The sequence below is a fragment of the Nerophis ophidion genome, linkage group LG01, assembly GCF_033978795.1.
Source record: "Nerophis ophidion isolate RoL-2023_Sa linkage group LG01, RoL_Noph_v1.0, whole genome shotgun sequence".
NCBI lineage: Eukaryota > Metazoa > Chordata > Actinopteri > Syngnathiformes > Syngnathidae > Nerophis > Nerophis ophidion.
In genome coordinates this window covers 30,107,530-30,125,322 of record NC_084611.1, presented here as the reverse complement: position 1 = coordinate 30,125,322, position 17,793 = coordinate 30,107,530, and the positions used below count along the sequence as shown (strand labels likewise).

Sequence of the window (17,793 nt, the reverse complement as noted above, 5' to 3'; positions counted from 1 at the left end):
TTTCCATTTAAAAATCCTCTAAGAGCTATGATGAGACCTGTAGTGTAAAATGTTATATAATCTTCTCTCCTATTTAACATTAGTAAGCACTTTATACAGATCAAAACTCCATTAATGACAAAACATTAAACTGTAATAGTGTTGTTTTTTTTGTTTTGTTTTTTACAATAAAAATCCCTGCATGTGTCATCCACTGGCATCACAACAATAATGAAAAGAAAAAAAAACCAACAAAAAACACTTTATATTACAAAAAATATAAATATCGCAATTGAGTGTTGAAAACAAACAAACAAAACAAAAAAAGATTTAAAAATTGAATAAAAAATAGTTGCCGGCTTGGATTCCATCCACGAATGCCAATATGACAAGTGGAGAATATATATACAGTATGTATATAAAACAAAAAAAAAACAACCTTTTTTACGCAAGCAGCTCACGTGGCAGGAAGTGACACTGATTCAACAGGAAGTGAAGGCAAGAAGGGACTGTAACATTTGGCATTGAAGGAAGTGGGCGTCCACACAGACACGTCGACGCCATATTGGAGGGGGCAAGAGCAAACCGAGATGTGCTGCGTGGTAATTGTACACCAACCGGGATTATCTTTCACAGCTAACATGTAAGGCTGAAAACATATACAGTCGTGGTCAAAAGTTTACATACACTTGTAAAGAACATAATGTCATGGCAGTCTTGAGTTTCCAGTCATTTCTACAACTCTTATTTTTTGTGATAGAGTGATTGGAGCACATACTTGTTGGTCACAAAATAAAAACATTTATGAAGTTTGGTTCTTTTACGAAATTATTATGAGTCTACTGAAAATGTGACCAAAACTGCTGGGTCAAAAGTAGTGAAGTGAATTATATTTATATAGCGCTTTTCTCTAGTGACTCAAAGCGCTATACATAGTGAAAGCCAATATCTAAGTTATATTTAAAGCAGTGTGCGTGACACTGGGAGCAGGTGGGTAAAGTGTCTTGCCCAAGGACACGACGGTAGTGACTAGGATGGCGGAAGCGGGGATCAAACCTGGAAACCTCAAGTTGCTGGCACGGCCACTCTACCAAGCGAGCTATACCGCCCCAAGTGTACATACAGCAATGTTAATATTTGGTTACATGTCCCTTGGCAAGTTTCATTGCAATAAGGCGCTTTTGGCAAACTTCTGCTTGAATTTTTGACCACTCCTCTTGACAAAATTGGTGCAGTTCAGTTAAATTTGTTGGTTTTCTGACATTGACTTGTTTCTTCAGCATTGTCCACACGTTTAAGTCAGGACTTTGGGAAGGCCATTCTAAAACCTTAATTCTAGCCTGATTTAGCCATTCCTTTACCACTTTTGACGTGTGTTTGAGGGTCATTGTCCTGTTGGAACACCCAACTGCACCCAAGACCCAACCTCCGGGCTGATGATTTTAGGTTGTCCTGAAGAATTTGGAGGTAATCCTCCTTTTTCATTCTCCCATTTACTCTCTGTAAAGCACCAGTTACATTGGCAGCAAAACAGGCCCAGAGCATAATACTACCACCCCCATGCATAACACTATGAATGGTGTTCCTGGGATTAAAAGCCTCACCCTTTCTCTTTTTTGGTGTATATTGTAGCGTCCCGGAAGAGTTAATGTTGGAAGGGGTTCTGGGTATTTGTCCTGTTGTGTTACGGTGCCTTTTTTAAAAAAAATGTCTTTCTAGTCCTTCACTCTCACCATCTTCATCCACTAATCTTTCATCCTCGCTCAAATTAATGGGGAAATTGTCGCTTTCTCGGTCCGAATCGCTCTCGCTGCTGGTGGCCATGATTATAAACAATGTCAGGATGTGAGGAGCTCCACAACCAGTGACGTCACGCGCACATTGTCTGCTACTTCCCGTACAGGCAAGGCTTTTTTATTAGCGACCAAAAGTTGCACACTTTATCGTGGATGTTCTCTACTAAGTCCTTTCAGCAAAAATATGGCAATATCGCGAAATGATCAAGTATGACACATAGAATGGACCTGCTATCCCCGTTTCAATAAAAAAATCTAATTTCAGTAGGCCTTTAAACAAAGTCACGCGCAGGCATCCTCAATAAAAGGATACACCCCTACCAGGAGGATCGTCATACTTCCGAGTGAAGTTGAGAAGCCATGCCAAGGAGCTAATTTGATTTGATTGTAACTTTTCTACGTCACCAACATTGATAATGTATGTTGCTGTACGTATACATTTGGTCACATTTTCAGTAGACCCATAATAAATTAATAAAAGAACCAAACTTCATGAATGTTTTTTTTTTGTGACCAACAAAGTTGTAGAAATGATTGGAAACCCAAGACAGCCATGACATTATGATCTTTACAAGTGTATGTAAAAAACATAATGGGGGGTCCAGTTAGCACTAACATGTGGAGAATACGTATGTCGACGGGCAGCTTGTTTTATACTGTCGTCAGACTAATACTAAAAGACACAAACAAAGATGGAGGACGGTATGATCATGTAGCGTTTAGACGTTAGCAGGCTATATTGGCTGGCTAGCTTATCGGTTGGCGAGAATGAGAAAATGTTATAAAGAAGAGCTACTGAGTTGAAATGAAGGTCAAGTGCCACGTCGCGCCCACTTCTACAGTATGTCGTTAGCTTATCCGCTAGACGCAAAGTCCCCTATTTAGACCCTGTTCCAGAAGTTTCTGAGGTGGACGAAACCTTGAAGACTGCTACGGTTAAACCAAAGCCACACATGGATATGACTCTGAGTGCACTAACAGGTTCCCAATGCAGAGGCAGTGACTTTAAAAACACGCTTTACAAAAAAAAGAGAAAAAGTCTTCATATTGTATCTGCTCGTCTTAAATAGCACGCATAGCGTGTCGAGTTAAACAGTTATTGTTACAAAACTACCACAGGGTTGTGATAATGGTTCAACACGCATACCTGCACACCTTTTTACACACACATGCACACCAGTTAACAATGTCTCTCATCCGTTTAAATGAGCTTTAAAGTTGGTTTGGGTCTGTCTTCTAGGGATGAGCACACTGGTGGATTCCTCAATTGTTTGTGGGATTGAAGCAATTGGGTGCAGTACGAGCTGTGACCAGCAGAGGCGCTGTTGCCTAAAAAGAACTGGCAGTACCATAAAGTGGTACACAGTAATGTCACCAAGGGATCGAATAAAAACCCAATTAAAATATTAGAACTATACAAATCGAATTCGACATGTCCGATAATGGCTTTTTTGCCGGTATCCGATATTGTCCAACTCTTAATTACAGATACCGATATCAACTGATACCGATATATACGGTCGTGAAATTAACAAAGCGGCTTGAAGATGATCTGTAAAACATCATCTATGCAACATTTTGACCAAAGAACCACCATTACATGTTATGTGGACCACAAGGAAGTGATTTCAATTTAGAAAAAAAAAAATATTATATGACTTCTTTAATGCGCCCTATAATCCGGTGCGCCTAACATATGAAAAAAGATCAAAAATAGACCATTCATCAGCAGTGCTCCTTATAATCCGGTGCGCCCTATGGTCCGGAAAATACAGTATTAGTTTACACTAGAGATGTCCGATACTGGCTTTTTTGCCGATATTGTCCAACTCTTAATTACCAATACCGATATCAACCGATACCGATATATATACGATATATCGTGGAATTAACACATTATTATGCCTAATTTTGTTGTGATGCCCCGCTGGATGCGTTAAACAATGTAACAAGGTTTTGCAAAATAAATCAACTGTATCTTGTAGCGTCCCGGAAGAGATAGTGCTGCAAAGGTTCTGGGTATTTGTTCTGTTGTGTTACGGTGAGGATGTTCTCCTGAAATGTTTTGTCATTCTTGTTTGGTGTGGGTTCACAGTGTGGCGCATATTTGTAACAGTGTTAATGTTGTTTATACGACCACCCTAAGTGTGACCTGTATGGCTGTTGACCAAGTACGCTTTGCATTCGCTTAGGTGTGTGAAATGCCGTAGATATTATAAAGGCAATGCCTTTAAGATTTTTTGGCGCTATGTACTTCTCCCTACGTCCGTGTACCACTCCGTACAGCGGCGTTTTAAAGTCATAAATTTTTGTTTTTGAAACTTATACCGATAATTTACGATATTACATTTTAAAGGATTTATCGGCTGATTATATCGGCAGTTCTCTCAGAAAAAAAAACTATTAAAATCTTAGAACTATACAAATTAAATATTCTGAAATTATTTTTAAAAATGTATTTAAAATACAATTAGTAATAAAAAGTATTGTTTAACTGCTCTGAGTGAGCAACAACAAACATGGTTCTGTGCTGCGAGGACCACTTGGTGGTACGCAAGGATTGTGCACAGGTGAAACTCACTTAGAGGTTCTTTTTTCCAGCAATTGGATTAACAAGGTGAAACTAATATTGACATAGGCTCAAAATATTCCAAGACTTTTTTTATATCATTTTGATGATTATAGCAGGGGTACCCAACATTTCTTTCCCTACCAGGGACCGGTTTAATGTATGCATTATTTTCACGGATCGGCTTTCCAAATGTGGCAGATAAAAACAGCAAAAAAAAATGACCATGAAAAAAATCAACTCATCATAATGGTAAAATTGTTATATAAAGAAATTGTAATATACATCTTTTAACAAGGTTATTGGTGTGTTTAATGGTACAAGCGAAAGTTAAATCGGAGAAAATGTGGTAGTTTATACAGTAAATTAATTCATGTTTCTGTGTGGCCCGGTAGGAAATGCGTCACGGACCGGTACTTGGTTGTTGGGGACCACTGGATTATAGCATACAGCTTATGAAAACGTCAACGTTTCAGAAAATTTGGGGTTTTCAAAAACTGTAAACAATAATTATCAAAATTTTAATAAATAAAAGCTTGACATATTTCCCGTTGTATGTAATAACTGAACTGTATATCACATTTTAGTTTCACATTTGAAGTTGATTTGCTGGAATGAATGGGCAAGGACGTGATATTCTATTTTTTTGTGTTTCACCTCTGGTGATGCAGAGGAACACCATATATATATATATATATATATATATATATATATTTTTTTTTTTTTAAGTACAAATACAATTATTTCCGAAATATGTAGATCAATTTAGGCCTGGACCGATAACAAATGTATTGTCCCACACATTTTTGCCAACAAACAATATTGTCAGCATTATTTTAAGACTAATTCAGCCATAATTTAATCATAATATATAATACTAATAATGCAAGAAACCTTTTCAAACACTACAAATTTGTATTTCTTATTAGTATTTTTGACCCTTGTAATTGGAAAGTAAATAACAGCTGAATATTAAGTAAACAAACACAAAATTTAACAAATAATTTCTGTAAATATTGAGCAGATTGATGTGCAGTTTGTCCCCCAGATGAGTGAGTCGGTTTGTTTTGCTGTCTTTTTTTTGCCATCACTCTACGGCATATTTGGCAAACGAGCTCGTTAGTTTGTGTTTTACGCCGAAATCTTCCCGAGATTTTGCAATCATCTTTTTTCCTCCAAATATTTGTTACTCTGCGACGCTTCTAACTAGCGAGTTGTGACGAGTAAGGATTTTTGTCCATGCATCGTGTGTGTGTAAGCGAGCTCTCCTCTCTCCACAAAGAGTGACAAATATTGTGGATTACTGACAAGAGGGTTCACTCTGTTCATTTAATTCGATTCCTGAATTCCATATTTTACAGATTATACACCGCTACGGTACTTTTTTCCCCAAGCTTTGAGTCCTGCGGCTTATACAAAGGTGCGGCTGATAAATGGAAAGGACGAAAGCAAAGAAATCAAACAATGTACTAAAATTATCTATTTTAAAAAACAGTTCAAGCTCGAAGTACAAGGAAAACTATTTCTGATAAATATCTTGAACCTTATTACCAAAGGATAAAATCGTATTCATCTCATAAAAGATGAATACGTTTTCTGTTTTGCTTGATCATCAGTTTTACTGCTGTGTTTCAGGCACTGTTTGGAAACAATAAAGGTAGAGAAATACACATTTACAAAGTCTTTCCATGTAAATATCTCAATTCACAACGAATTGATATGAATCTGTGAATTATAGTCCGGTGCGGCCAGTATATGAAAACATTAGTGGATACTCCTTATAGTCTGGAAAATATAGTAAATGCGCTCAGGTGCTGAGAGCAATGCACAGAGTGAACCCTCTTGCTCACCGTTTGGAAAGTGAGAGACGGAGAAAACAATCACACACAAACACGGCAATTTATCAAAAGTTATCGGTTTCATTCTCATTTATCGTTGGATCAACTGATTTATGGCTCAGGCCAAGATAAATTAGATAAATTACTGTAAAAACACTAAATAATTAATAACATTTACTTTGAAATTACATTTTACTTGCAAAGGAAAATGGTGGTACTTGCCTGGCAAATTTTATTTAACGTGTTACTTGGGTAAAAAATTAGAGGAAGTCGAGCTAAACTCACACTATTCTGCTCTGGCACGGATTTAGGAGGTCATAACACCATGAGCGTAAATATTTAAAAAAAAAAAAGATATATATATTTCCCTCAATAGTGCCCATCCCTAGTGCGTTCAATGACATTGTGTTACTCTATATACACAAACACACTCACACCTTCCACTCCGTTATACATTTGCATAGTTCAAATTGTACGATGTTATCAACATATTGTGAGCAGTGACCTAATGAATCTTCCAAATTGGCATCGATTCAGAGGAGTGAACAGTAAATAAACCTCTATCACACGCACGCACGCACGCACGCACGCACGCACGCGCACACACACACACACACACACACACACACACACACACACACACACACACACACACACACACACACACACACACACACACACACACACACGCCATCAAATATGGCAGCCCCAGTCTGTTACTTTGTTTTTTTTTTTCATATGTACATATGTATATACAACTTTTTAAATATAGACAGACATATTTAGGACAAGCGACCATGGAGTTACAGTAACAATGAGCACCATGACGGGAACACTGGAGGCTGATGAGGACCAGAGGCGGACCGGGCCGGACCGAGCCATGCCATGCGCACACAGCGTCACTGGAAGACAAACACTGTTGTTAGATATGTTCTCAATGGTTGTATTTATGGCAATCTGTTATTCAAAACAGACTAACAGTAACACCCCCTTCTTTATGGACATGATATCGCCTCATTCCCACCCCGAGCTAAGGATATAACAATAAACAGTATAATGACTAACAGCAGAACAACTGGTATTACAGGTTTAAATCAAAAGTAGAGATGTTCGATAATGGCTTTTTTGCCGATATCCGATATTTCGATATTGTCCAACTCTTCATTACCCATTCTGAAATATACGGTCGTGGAATTAACAAATTATTATGCCTAATTTTGTTATGATGCCCCGCTGGATGCATTAAACAATGTAACAATGTTTTCCAAAATAAATCAACTCAAGTTATGGAAAAAATGCCAACATGGCACTGCCATATTTATTATTGAAGTCACAAAGTGCATTATTTTTTTTTAACATGCCTCAAAACAGCAGCTTGGAATTTGGGACATGCCTGAGAGAGCATGAGGAGGTTGAGGTGGGTGGGGATGGGGGTAGCGGGGGTGTATATTGTAGCGTCCCGGAAGAGTTAGTGCTGCAAGGGATTCTGTGTATTTATTCTGTTGTGTTTATGTTGTGTTACGGTGCGGATGTTCTCCCGATATGTGTTTGTCATTCTTGTTTGGTGTGGGTTCACAGTGTGGCACATATTTGTAACAGTGTTAAAGTTGTTTATACGGCCACCCTCATTGTGACCTGTATGGGTGTTGACCAAGTATGGCTTGCGTTCACTCGTGTGTGTGAAAAGCCGTAGATACTACGTGACTGGGCCGGCATGCAAAGGCAGTACCTTTAAGGTTTATTGGCGCTCTGTACTTCTCCCTACGTCCGTGTACACAGCAGCGTTTTAAAAAGTCATAAATTTTACTTTTTTAAACAGATACCGATAATTTTGAAACCGATACCGATAATTTCCGACATTACATTTTAATGCATTTATCGGACGATAATATCGGCAGCCCAATATTATCAGACATCTCTAATTAAAAGTATCAAAAAACGGTGATTAACACTTAAAAAAACTCACGGGCCGGCAAAACTGCTCATTTACTGGAGAAGCAAGCTAATGCGGCCAAGCTTAAATTGCTAACATAAATACAAGAGACATTGATGTTTTCAAGAAACAACATACCCAAATCAAAACTTTTATAAAACATTACTGTCTGAACAACTAAAATATTTAATAGTGAACAATGAATCTACAGGCTGCACACTCCTAGACAGAGAGATCGATCCATATGCCGAGGAATAATAACAGTAAGTGAAATAACATGACGTCACAAAGTGAAAGTGAAAACAAAACAAAAGAAGATAAATATATTTACACACTAAAATTAAAATAGTATGTGTTTGAAAAAGCCGGAACATTAGTTATTGTATAAATGTATTTCTCTGCCAAGAAAGTGTACTGCTTTGTGTGTCCATATATTTTTATATATTTTTTTTAAATAAACTTGGTTAAACATTTCAATGTGTGTCTAAGTTCTTTTTGAGCACATTTAACAATACCGTGACAATACTAATAATGATTATGGTCACAATACCACAGATATCAAATTTAAATATGGTTATATCTAGAGATGTCCGATTATATTGGACTTCCGATATTATCGGCCGATAAATGCTTTAAAATGTAATATTGGAAATTATCGGTATATGTTTCATAATTATCTGTATCAAAAAGTAAAATATATGACTTTTAAAACGCCGCTGTGTACAGGGGTGTAGGATGAAGTACAGAGTGCCAATAAACCTTAAAGGCGCTGCCTTTGCGTGCCGGCCCAGTCACATAATATCTATGACTTTTCACACGCAGGCACGCACACACAAGTGAATGCAATGCATACTTGGGCAACAGCCATAGAGGTCACACTGAGGGTGGCCGTATAAACTTTAACACTGTTACAAATATGCGCCACACTGTGAACCCACACCAAACAAGAATGACAAACACATTTCTGGAGAACATCTGCACCGTAACACAACATAACGACAACAGAAAAAATACCCAGAACCTTTTGCAGCACTAACTCTTCCGGGACGCTACAATATAGACCCCCGCTAGCCTCCACCCCCACACCTCAACCCTCGACCTGCTCGTTCCCTCTCAGGGAAAGCATGTCTCAAATTCCAAGCTGCTATTTTGGGGCATGTTAAAAAAAAATAATGCACTTCAATAATTAATATAGCAGTGCCATGTTGGCATTTTGTTCCATAACTTGAGTTGATTTTTTTTGGAAAACCTTGTTACATTGTTTAATGCATCCAGCGGGGCATCACAACTAAATTAGGCATAATAATGTGTTAATTCAACGACTGAATATATCGGTATCCGTTGATATTGGTATTGATAATTAAGAGTTTGACAATATCGGAAAATCGGATATCGGCAAAAAAGCCATTATCGGACATCCCTAGTTATACAGTACCCCTAGTATGCGGCGGATGTAAAAAAGCTCTGAAAAAATGCTTCACTATACATCTTAAAATAAAGCATGGCTCTCTGCCAACAATGTGTCACTCAGCTGGAGATATTAGTTAGATATGTTTTGTTTTTCTTCAGCTAAGGCTAACTTAGTATGATGATGTTTTAACTCCTTAATGTTATGTTGTTGTATGTGGTATTTCATTTATGGCATGTATTATTTTGAGACAAGTGCAGAATTCCAGTGAATATGTAAAAAATAGATAAAAGCACACAATAGCGGGCTCATTAACATTACCATTAAATCTACAGACACAAAATGACATGTTCCCAGAAAGGCTTACTAAAAAGAACTCTTTAAAAAGGTGTATTTGCAACATCAAGGCTATATTTTGTACTTCCAACACACGTGTGGCACCTTCTAAGACAAATTAAAAATATTATTACATGGGACATTTTAATAATCAAAAGGTTGTACCTCAGCTGGCCCGCCTCCCTCTGTTGCTTTCAGTTTCCTCAAACTCCAGATCCTGGAGCTCCATGGCCTCCACCTCGGCTTCACCTGTGCGGGGGTCCACAGGCACATGGGGGTCTTGAAAGGGGGGCTCCTCCTGGCAGTAACTGTCCGTTGCAGTGTATCCCGGGTAAGAGGAGCCGGCTGGGGGGTGGACGGCGACAGTGACGGAGGCTGACGCTGTCACCGTGGTGATGGGCTGGCCGTAAGGGTTGGGGTGGTGGTGAGTGGGGGGGCGCCCTCGATGGCCTGCAGAATGTTCTCTGTGGCTGTGAGCGCCGAAGTGGCCTCCGGCATCAGTGGAGGATTCAAAAGCGTCCGTGCGTGGGCGGGGTGGGGGTTGGGCATGCCGGGACGGCTGGCCCTTAGGGTCCCTGTTACGGTGAGTGGTGCTGGGTGGTGGCCCCGCATTACAACCCTGAGAACCCTGAGAAGGAAACAATTAAGCGATGTTTAGTATCCATCCATCCATTTCCTACCGCTTGTCCTTTTTGGGGCCGCGGGAGTGTTGCTGGAGCCTATCTCAGCTGCATTCGGGCTGGACAAGTTGCCACCTCATCGCAGTGATGTTTAGTATTCTAATAATAAATCAAATATATAAAAAATACTTAAATAATAATAATAATAGCAAATAAAAGTAAGATCATGCATTGTATTGATTGAGAATCATATTATCATATCCGAGTGATGAGGCATAACATCCTGAACCTTTTCATACACACCAAATATTTTTTTTGTGTTTGTTTTCATATTACTATTGGTTTTTTTTAAATACAAGCAGGCGTTATTGTTTTATTTTTTTTTCTTTGATTTGTACAGATCACAAATAAGTTTTATGTCTAGATAAAAAAAAAGAAAAAAAAAACAACTACCAATAATGATAACAAATCTCGATTAAAAAATCTGTAAAAAGTGTAGCTTATTCATGTTTGTGCATTAAAAAATAATAATCATTATTTTTTGTAATTATTAATCATGACATATGTCAGGTATTTCCTTGGTTTACTGATTGATCACAGGAAGTGAACAAATGTTTTAGCAATGGCTATGCAATGGACGAGGGGTGGGATTAAATAAACCCTGCTTCTTCCTACTCCTTTTCGGATGTGTTTTGATGACAAACTGTGAACATGCATGTTTAAAAAAAAACAACTACCAAATAACTACAGGGATTATTACCATTTCATAAATAGATTTAAAAAAGTATATTAGTTTGATGTGGCAAAATATCAAGTAAAGTAACATATTCACTTCGAGCGTTATTGTCATTGCAATTCAATTATTTCAAGACAAAATTAATTGACAATAAGAATAATTCCTAACAGATGCATGAATTGATCATTTTGATTGTGCTAAAAAGAGAGACAAAAGTCTTCTTACCGACAACGTCCTAAAGGCTGCAGGCTCGGGCTGCCTGGCTGAGCGCCTGTGTCCTGATCCTGCCCTCCTTTCCTCCTCTGTCCTGCCTATTCTGCTCCTGCTGGTGTGGAGGCGGTACTGCTGCTGCTCCCCTCCCGCTTGTCCTCTATGAGAGGGCGTGTTGTAGCTCTGCAGCTCTTGGCTAACGCCCGACGCGCTGCTGTTGGAGCTGTACTCGGAATCTGAGGAGTCCGAGGCGGCGCCTGAGGTGATCGAGGCAGACGCTGTGGGCTGAGGTCGGACCGAGAAGTGGACCACGTGGGAGGGGGCGTCGGGGGTGGGTAACCTGCAGCGTCCATCCACTGGAGACACCTGGGATATAAATGAAAGTAGAGAAAAGGGCACTTAAATTATAAGAGCATACCACGCATTTTTTATGACACTCCAAATTTGTAGTGCCACCTATGGGGTGTGGTCAAATTGTTTGTAAGACTTACATATCCTCAAAAGTTATATCATCATTAGAAAACTTTTTAATGACTTGCGGGCAAATAGTTGCAAATTCCTGCCCCTGGAAAGGTGTTTTGCTTCATGGCAACCATGACCTTTCACAGATCGAAATGTGTGTAAACTAATAATGTATTTTCCGGTCCATAGGGCGCACCGGATTATAAGGCGCGCTGATGATGAATGGTCTATTTTTGATCTTTTTTCATACGCTAGGTGCACCTGATTGTAGGGCGCATTAAGGGAGTTATATAAATATTTTTTACTAAATTTAAATCACTTCCTTGTGTTCGACATAACATGTAATAGTGGTTCTTTGGTCAAAATGTTGCATAGATAATGTTTTACAAATCATCTTCAAGCCGCTTTCTGACAGTCGCTTCGGGATGCTCCGTTTTGTGGGCAATCTTATTTACGTGGCTCACGTTCGGCAGCATCTTCTCCCCATCATCTTTGTTGCGGCGGTGTAGCGTGCAAGGACTGGAGTGGAAGAAGTGTTAAAAGATGGAACTAACTGTTTTAATGACATTCAGACTTTACTTAAATCAATAACAGAGCAGCATCTCCTTATCCGGAAACAAACACACCGGAAATGTGTCCCGTGAAAAACCGTCCGACCGGAACTCTCTAATAACTAAAGTTCCTTGGGTGAATAATGTAAACTCACTACACCGGTATGTTTTAGCGCTTTCATGGCGAGTTAACTGACAGATATAAGTAAGAATTTTATAGTACTTTATATTAGAAATGGCAACAGCAGAGAACAAATGTCTAATAATAAGATAGAGAAAAAGAAGAAGGTTATCGACTACGGACCCACGCAATTTTTTAGGATTTATGCAGATCCCAAATACACATCAGCAGGTACCAGAAGGTAAGAAACGTTGCTTTTGCAAATTATTGCAAAACAAAATGCCAGATAATATGTCTTGCCTTATACACACACCATAACACTCGTATGTTTAATGCGCCAACAATCCATCAAGCGGTGTGACTTCATAGCTTACCAAAGTCGTACTAAAACATTTTCATAGTATTTTGGGCGCCTTGTGTTATGTTCTATATTAGGGACAAGCGGTAGAAGATGAATGGATGGCATTTAAAATGTTGGTGTTGTTTACTAGAGACCCATCATATTGCAGTCTACACGTATCTCTTATGCTTGACTGACATCTACTGGTCACACTTATTATTACACCATCTATCAAAAAAAATATGTTCAACGTGGGCATGCGCAACCAAAATTATTCCTTATATTATGCGCACCGGGTTATAAGGTGCATTGTCTAGTTTTGAGGGGGGAAAAAAAGATTTTAAGTGCGCCTTATAGTCCGGAAAATACAGTAGTTCAACAGTCCATAGTTACAGTGAGAACTCAGTCCAAACATTGGGGTTTAAAAACAGCGTCACCATGCATTGTATTCGTTGATAAAATAAAAAAAAAGGCAACACAGTATGGGTGCATGGTTTGACAAAATGTCAAACTTTTGTTTGCAGCGGTTCACAGGTAGAAGAGTTATTAGTTAGCAGACAAATAATAATACTTGTATGTTAAATGCACCGACAATCCATCAAGCGGTGCGACTTCATAGCTTACCAAAGTCGTACTAAAACATTTTGATAGTATTTTGAGCGCCGTGTGTTATGTTCTGTATCAGGGACAAGCGGTAGAAGATGGATGGCATTTAAAATGTTGGTGTTGTTTACTTGAGGCCCGTCATATTGTAGTCTACACATATCTCTTATGTTTGACTGCCATCTACTGGTCACACTTATCATTACACCATGTTGATCTAGATCTAGTCTATTCAGACTACAAAATCCACTTTAAAGGCCTACTGAAACCCACTACTACCGACCACGCAGTCTGATAGTTTATATATCAATGATGAAATATTAACTTTGCAACACATGCCAATACGGCCTTTTTAGTTTACTAAATTGCAATTTTAAATTTCCCGCAAAGTGTCGTGTTGAAAACGTTGCGGTAAGATGACACGTGCGTTTGACGTCTCGGGTTGTAGTGGACATTATTTTCCAGCCTGATCCAAGCTATAAGTAGTCTGCTTTAATCACATAATTACACAGTATTCTGGACATCTGTGTGGCTGAATATTTTGCAATTTGTTCAATTAATAATGGAGAAGTCAAAGTAGAAAGATGGAGGTGGGAAACTTTTAGCCTTTAGCCACACAAACACAGCCGTTGTTTCCTTGTTTAAAATTCCCAAAGGTGAAGCTTTACTATGGATATGAGGGGTCAAGCGAACATGGATCCCGACCACATGTCAACCAGCAGGTTTCGGAGAGAAAATTGTGGTAATAAGTTGGCTCTTACCGTAGTTATGAACGGAGCCGGCGTCCTCCTCCTGCAGCTGCTGCGGCGACTATTACCTCCTCCCACGGAGACAGCAGTCACTACACCCGTGGCCACACCCCTCCGACTTTCAGGTATGACTTTATAATCTCACTAAAACACTACCAACACTATAGGCAGATAAAGGATTTTCCAGAATTAACATCTGAATGGCTCCCACAGAAATTAGTCCATTTTTTTTGTGTGTATTTATTTAGTATACAACAGTTATTTGCCGTCCAATTTAAGTACAATGTTGAACAATTCTAAAGTATAAGAAATAAAAGATTATATAATTTTACAGGGTTACACACATTATTATTATATCTTATGATTACATTATAAACACTGTATAGTTTTTATCGGTTATTTCTTCAGTTTAAGAGCATGATGTAGACATAAAGCTAACATTTTTGAAAGTAAAGTATTGCATATTGTTTTAATGTGTGGCACCTTTAGACATAAATATGTTGATTAAGAGTCTAAAAGTAACATGTCTGCCTTTACTGGTTATTTTTGCAATTTTGTGCATTTTTATGTATAAAATATAAAAATTGCAATTCGAATCGCAATTTTGGAGCGAAAACTGGTAATTATGTTGTTTCTCACGCAAAATAATTATTTAAATAGGGCGGTCTGCATTTCTGCACTGGTTTTTAATTGTGCACGTAGACACACCCGCTAATAGTAAACACAATTTTATATTTCGCACACGCTGGGGTGGTATATTGAACCTTAGTAGATCAGGCCCTTAATCATTAGGCAAATGTTTACCTCAGGATAGGGCCCAAAGTAGGACAGCAACACTGGAAGAAGGACCAATCCGTTCAGAACCCCTAGCACTGTTAGGATGGCCAATACTGCAAAGAAATACCTGCAAACACAAACATTATATGAGTGTACTGTAATAAATCTGAACAGTTGCATGCAAACACCTTTGAGCATCATGCCGCTTTGTCTTCATAAAAATAAAAAAATAAAGTGAAAAAAATGGAAATGGAACGATTCAGACAGAAAATACCTGTGCAAACCACAGACATTTGGAGGCACAAGCTAAATCAAATAATACACTCAACCACTCCCCACATTTCAACATGACGCCCTCACCACCCACACACACACACATAGACAGGCAGACATGCACCGCAAAAGAGAAATGTACCTTGTGTGTGTCAAAGTCCAGGCTAAAAGAGAGTTAGTCTTAAATATGCCACAGAGAGAAGAAAAAGAGGAAGCATAATTAGCCAGTGCTGGTTAATTCAATAGTGACTTGGGAGGGGAGGGGATGATCGGGGATAAAGGTACCCGTTCTTTGGTGTGTGTGTGTGGTGTATAAGCAAAACATGGAGAAAACAAAGCAGTGAGGAATGTGAAGGGGGTAAAAAAGGGGAGGGGTGAGGGGCAGTTGAGAGGATAGGGGCCTCCGTCTTCTCTGTTTGAAGAGCATAAGGAATAGAGTGAAGGGTATAGAATTTTGAAGCGAGAACAATCTAGGAGGGGGACAAAGCGAGCTAGTGCCCCCACCTCAGCTTTTACAGCCACCTTGTCTTTTATTTCCTTCCCTCGCTTTTCTCTCCCTTCTTTCCTGAGCTAAGCCCCTGTGAACTTCCCGAGCCTCTCCAAACAATCCCCCTCGGACTAATCAAATCGCCAATGTATCAGGTAAAAGACGCACCCTCCCTTCTCTATCTAGGGCACACTTGGGACATAAACAGCCATTTACATAAAACAATACAAACAACAATCATAAAAAATTTGAGATGTCCGATAATGGCTTTTTTTGCCAATATCCGATATTCTCCAACTCTAAATTACCGATTTCGCTATCAACCGATACCGATATATACAGTTGTGGAATTAAAACATTATTATGCCGAATTTTGTTGTGATGCCCCGCTGGATGCATTAAACAATGTAACAAGCTTTTCCAAAATAAATCAACTCAATTTATGGAAAAAAAATGGCAACACGGCACTGCCATATTTATTATTGAAGTCACAAAGTGCATTATCTTTTTTAACATGCCTCAAAACAGCAGCTTGGAATTTGGGACATGGCCTACCTGAGAGAGCATGAGGATGTTGAGGTGGGCGGGGTTTTGTGCCGCGGGGTTGTATATTGTAGCATCCCGGAAGGGTTAGTGCTGCAAGGGGTTCTGGGTATTTGTTCTGTTGTGTTTATGTTGTGTTACGGTGCGGATGTTCTCCCGAAATGTGTTTGTCATTCTTGTTTGGTGTGGGTTCATAGTGTGGCGCATATTGGTAACAGTGTTAAAGTTGTTTATACGGCCACCCTCAGTGTGACCTGTATGGCTGTTGATCAAGTATGCCTTGCGTTCACTTGTGCGTGTGAAAAGCCGTAGATATTATGTGATTGGGCCGACACGCAAAGGCAGTGCCTTTAAGGTTTATTGGCGCTCTGTACTTCTCCCTACGTCCGTGTACCACTCCATACAGCGGCGTTTTAAAAAGTCATTTATTTTACTTTTTGAAACCGATATAATATCCGATATTACATTTTAAAGCATTTATCGGCCGATAATATCGGCAGCCCGATGTTATCGGGCATCTCTAATACAAATATGAATGGATTCATCAACTTCGGACACAATTTTATAAAAACAAAAAACAAAAAAAGAAGGCTTTGACAACACGTCTTAAAATACATTTGAGAGCTCTGCCAATTATTTGTCCGTCAGCCAGTTTATCTTCAGCGAAAAGTGTAAACTAGCATGATGTGTCTGTTAAAATGTGAGTGAAATTGTTAGCATGTAGCTCACATCGCTATGCTAGTGTTGCTAATATTTGTGTCCTATTGGACTTGAAAGTAGGCCTGGACAATATATTGAGTTTGTAAGATGTATCGATATATTTTTAAACAAGATATGAACTAAGAAAATATCGTAATATCGATATAAGTTATTCCACGTTAAAATTACCAAACGCCGCTTATTTGTTGTGTTCCTTGTTCTTCCCCGCTTCCCCTCCATGGGCCACTAAACTCCTCCCCTTCCTCCTTCCAGGACCTGCTTGCACGTATAAGAACATCCATGATTGGTTGGTTGTTTACTACAATGAGTCACGATTGGTTAGGGACAGGCCAATCAGAGGCAAGATAAGGCGGGTCATCGAAACAGGAAGGGAAATCACAAAGTGCCTGCCTGCAAATGTATTTTTTTTTTAATCTGAGTTTGATACATTTTGTATTATTTGCTCAGCTATGTTATTTATTTTACGTAGAAATATTTTTTCTATTTTATTTATGTATTTTATTTCTGTGCTACTTAAACAGTTTATTTTCTGTGCTGTCAATGCCCATCTTGACTAACTGGGTTAATAAACTGACTATAAACTGACTGTTTATAGTTCAATTTGACTGAATATCGCAAAAAAATTATTATATTCAGATGTATAGTTTCACCGAAAAATATATCGAGATACGTATTGAATATTGAGTTTAAGTAAAAATACATCGAGGTATATTTTTTCGTCCACATCGCCCAGCACTACTTG

The 17,793-nt window shown here is 38.8% G+C and overlaps 1 protein-coding gene across 2 annotated transcripts in view; it reads right to left on the bottom strand.

The window, feature by feature from the left end:
- The window catches only part of ptch1 (patched 1), a 174,245-nt gene that overhangs the window by 452 nt on the left and 156,000 nt on the right, over positions 1-17,793 (bottom strand). Inside the window, exons 21-24 of one of the 2 annotated variants that reach the window (XM_061900523.1) lie at positions 15,056-15,155; positions 11,441-11,791; positions 10,025-10,487; positions 1-7,084 (exon numbers count right to left, since the gene is read on the bottom strand). The exon at positions 1-7,084 is cut by the window's left edge and continues 452 nt beyond it. In XM_061900523.1, coding sequence (XP_061756507.1) covers positions 10,026-10,487; positions 11,441-11,791; positions 15,056-15,155 — 913 coding nt within the window. In that variant the 3' untranslated portion in view covers positions 1-7,084; position 10,025. Of the gene's footprint in view, positions 7,085-10,024; positions 10,488-11,440; positions 11,792-15,055; positions 15,156-15,443; positions 15,482-17,793 lie in introns of those variants that run through there. The other variant, XM_061900533.1, reaches the window with a different exon arrangement.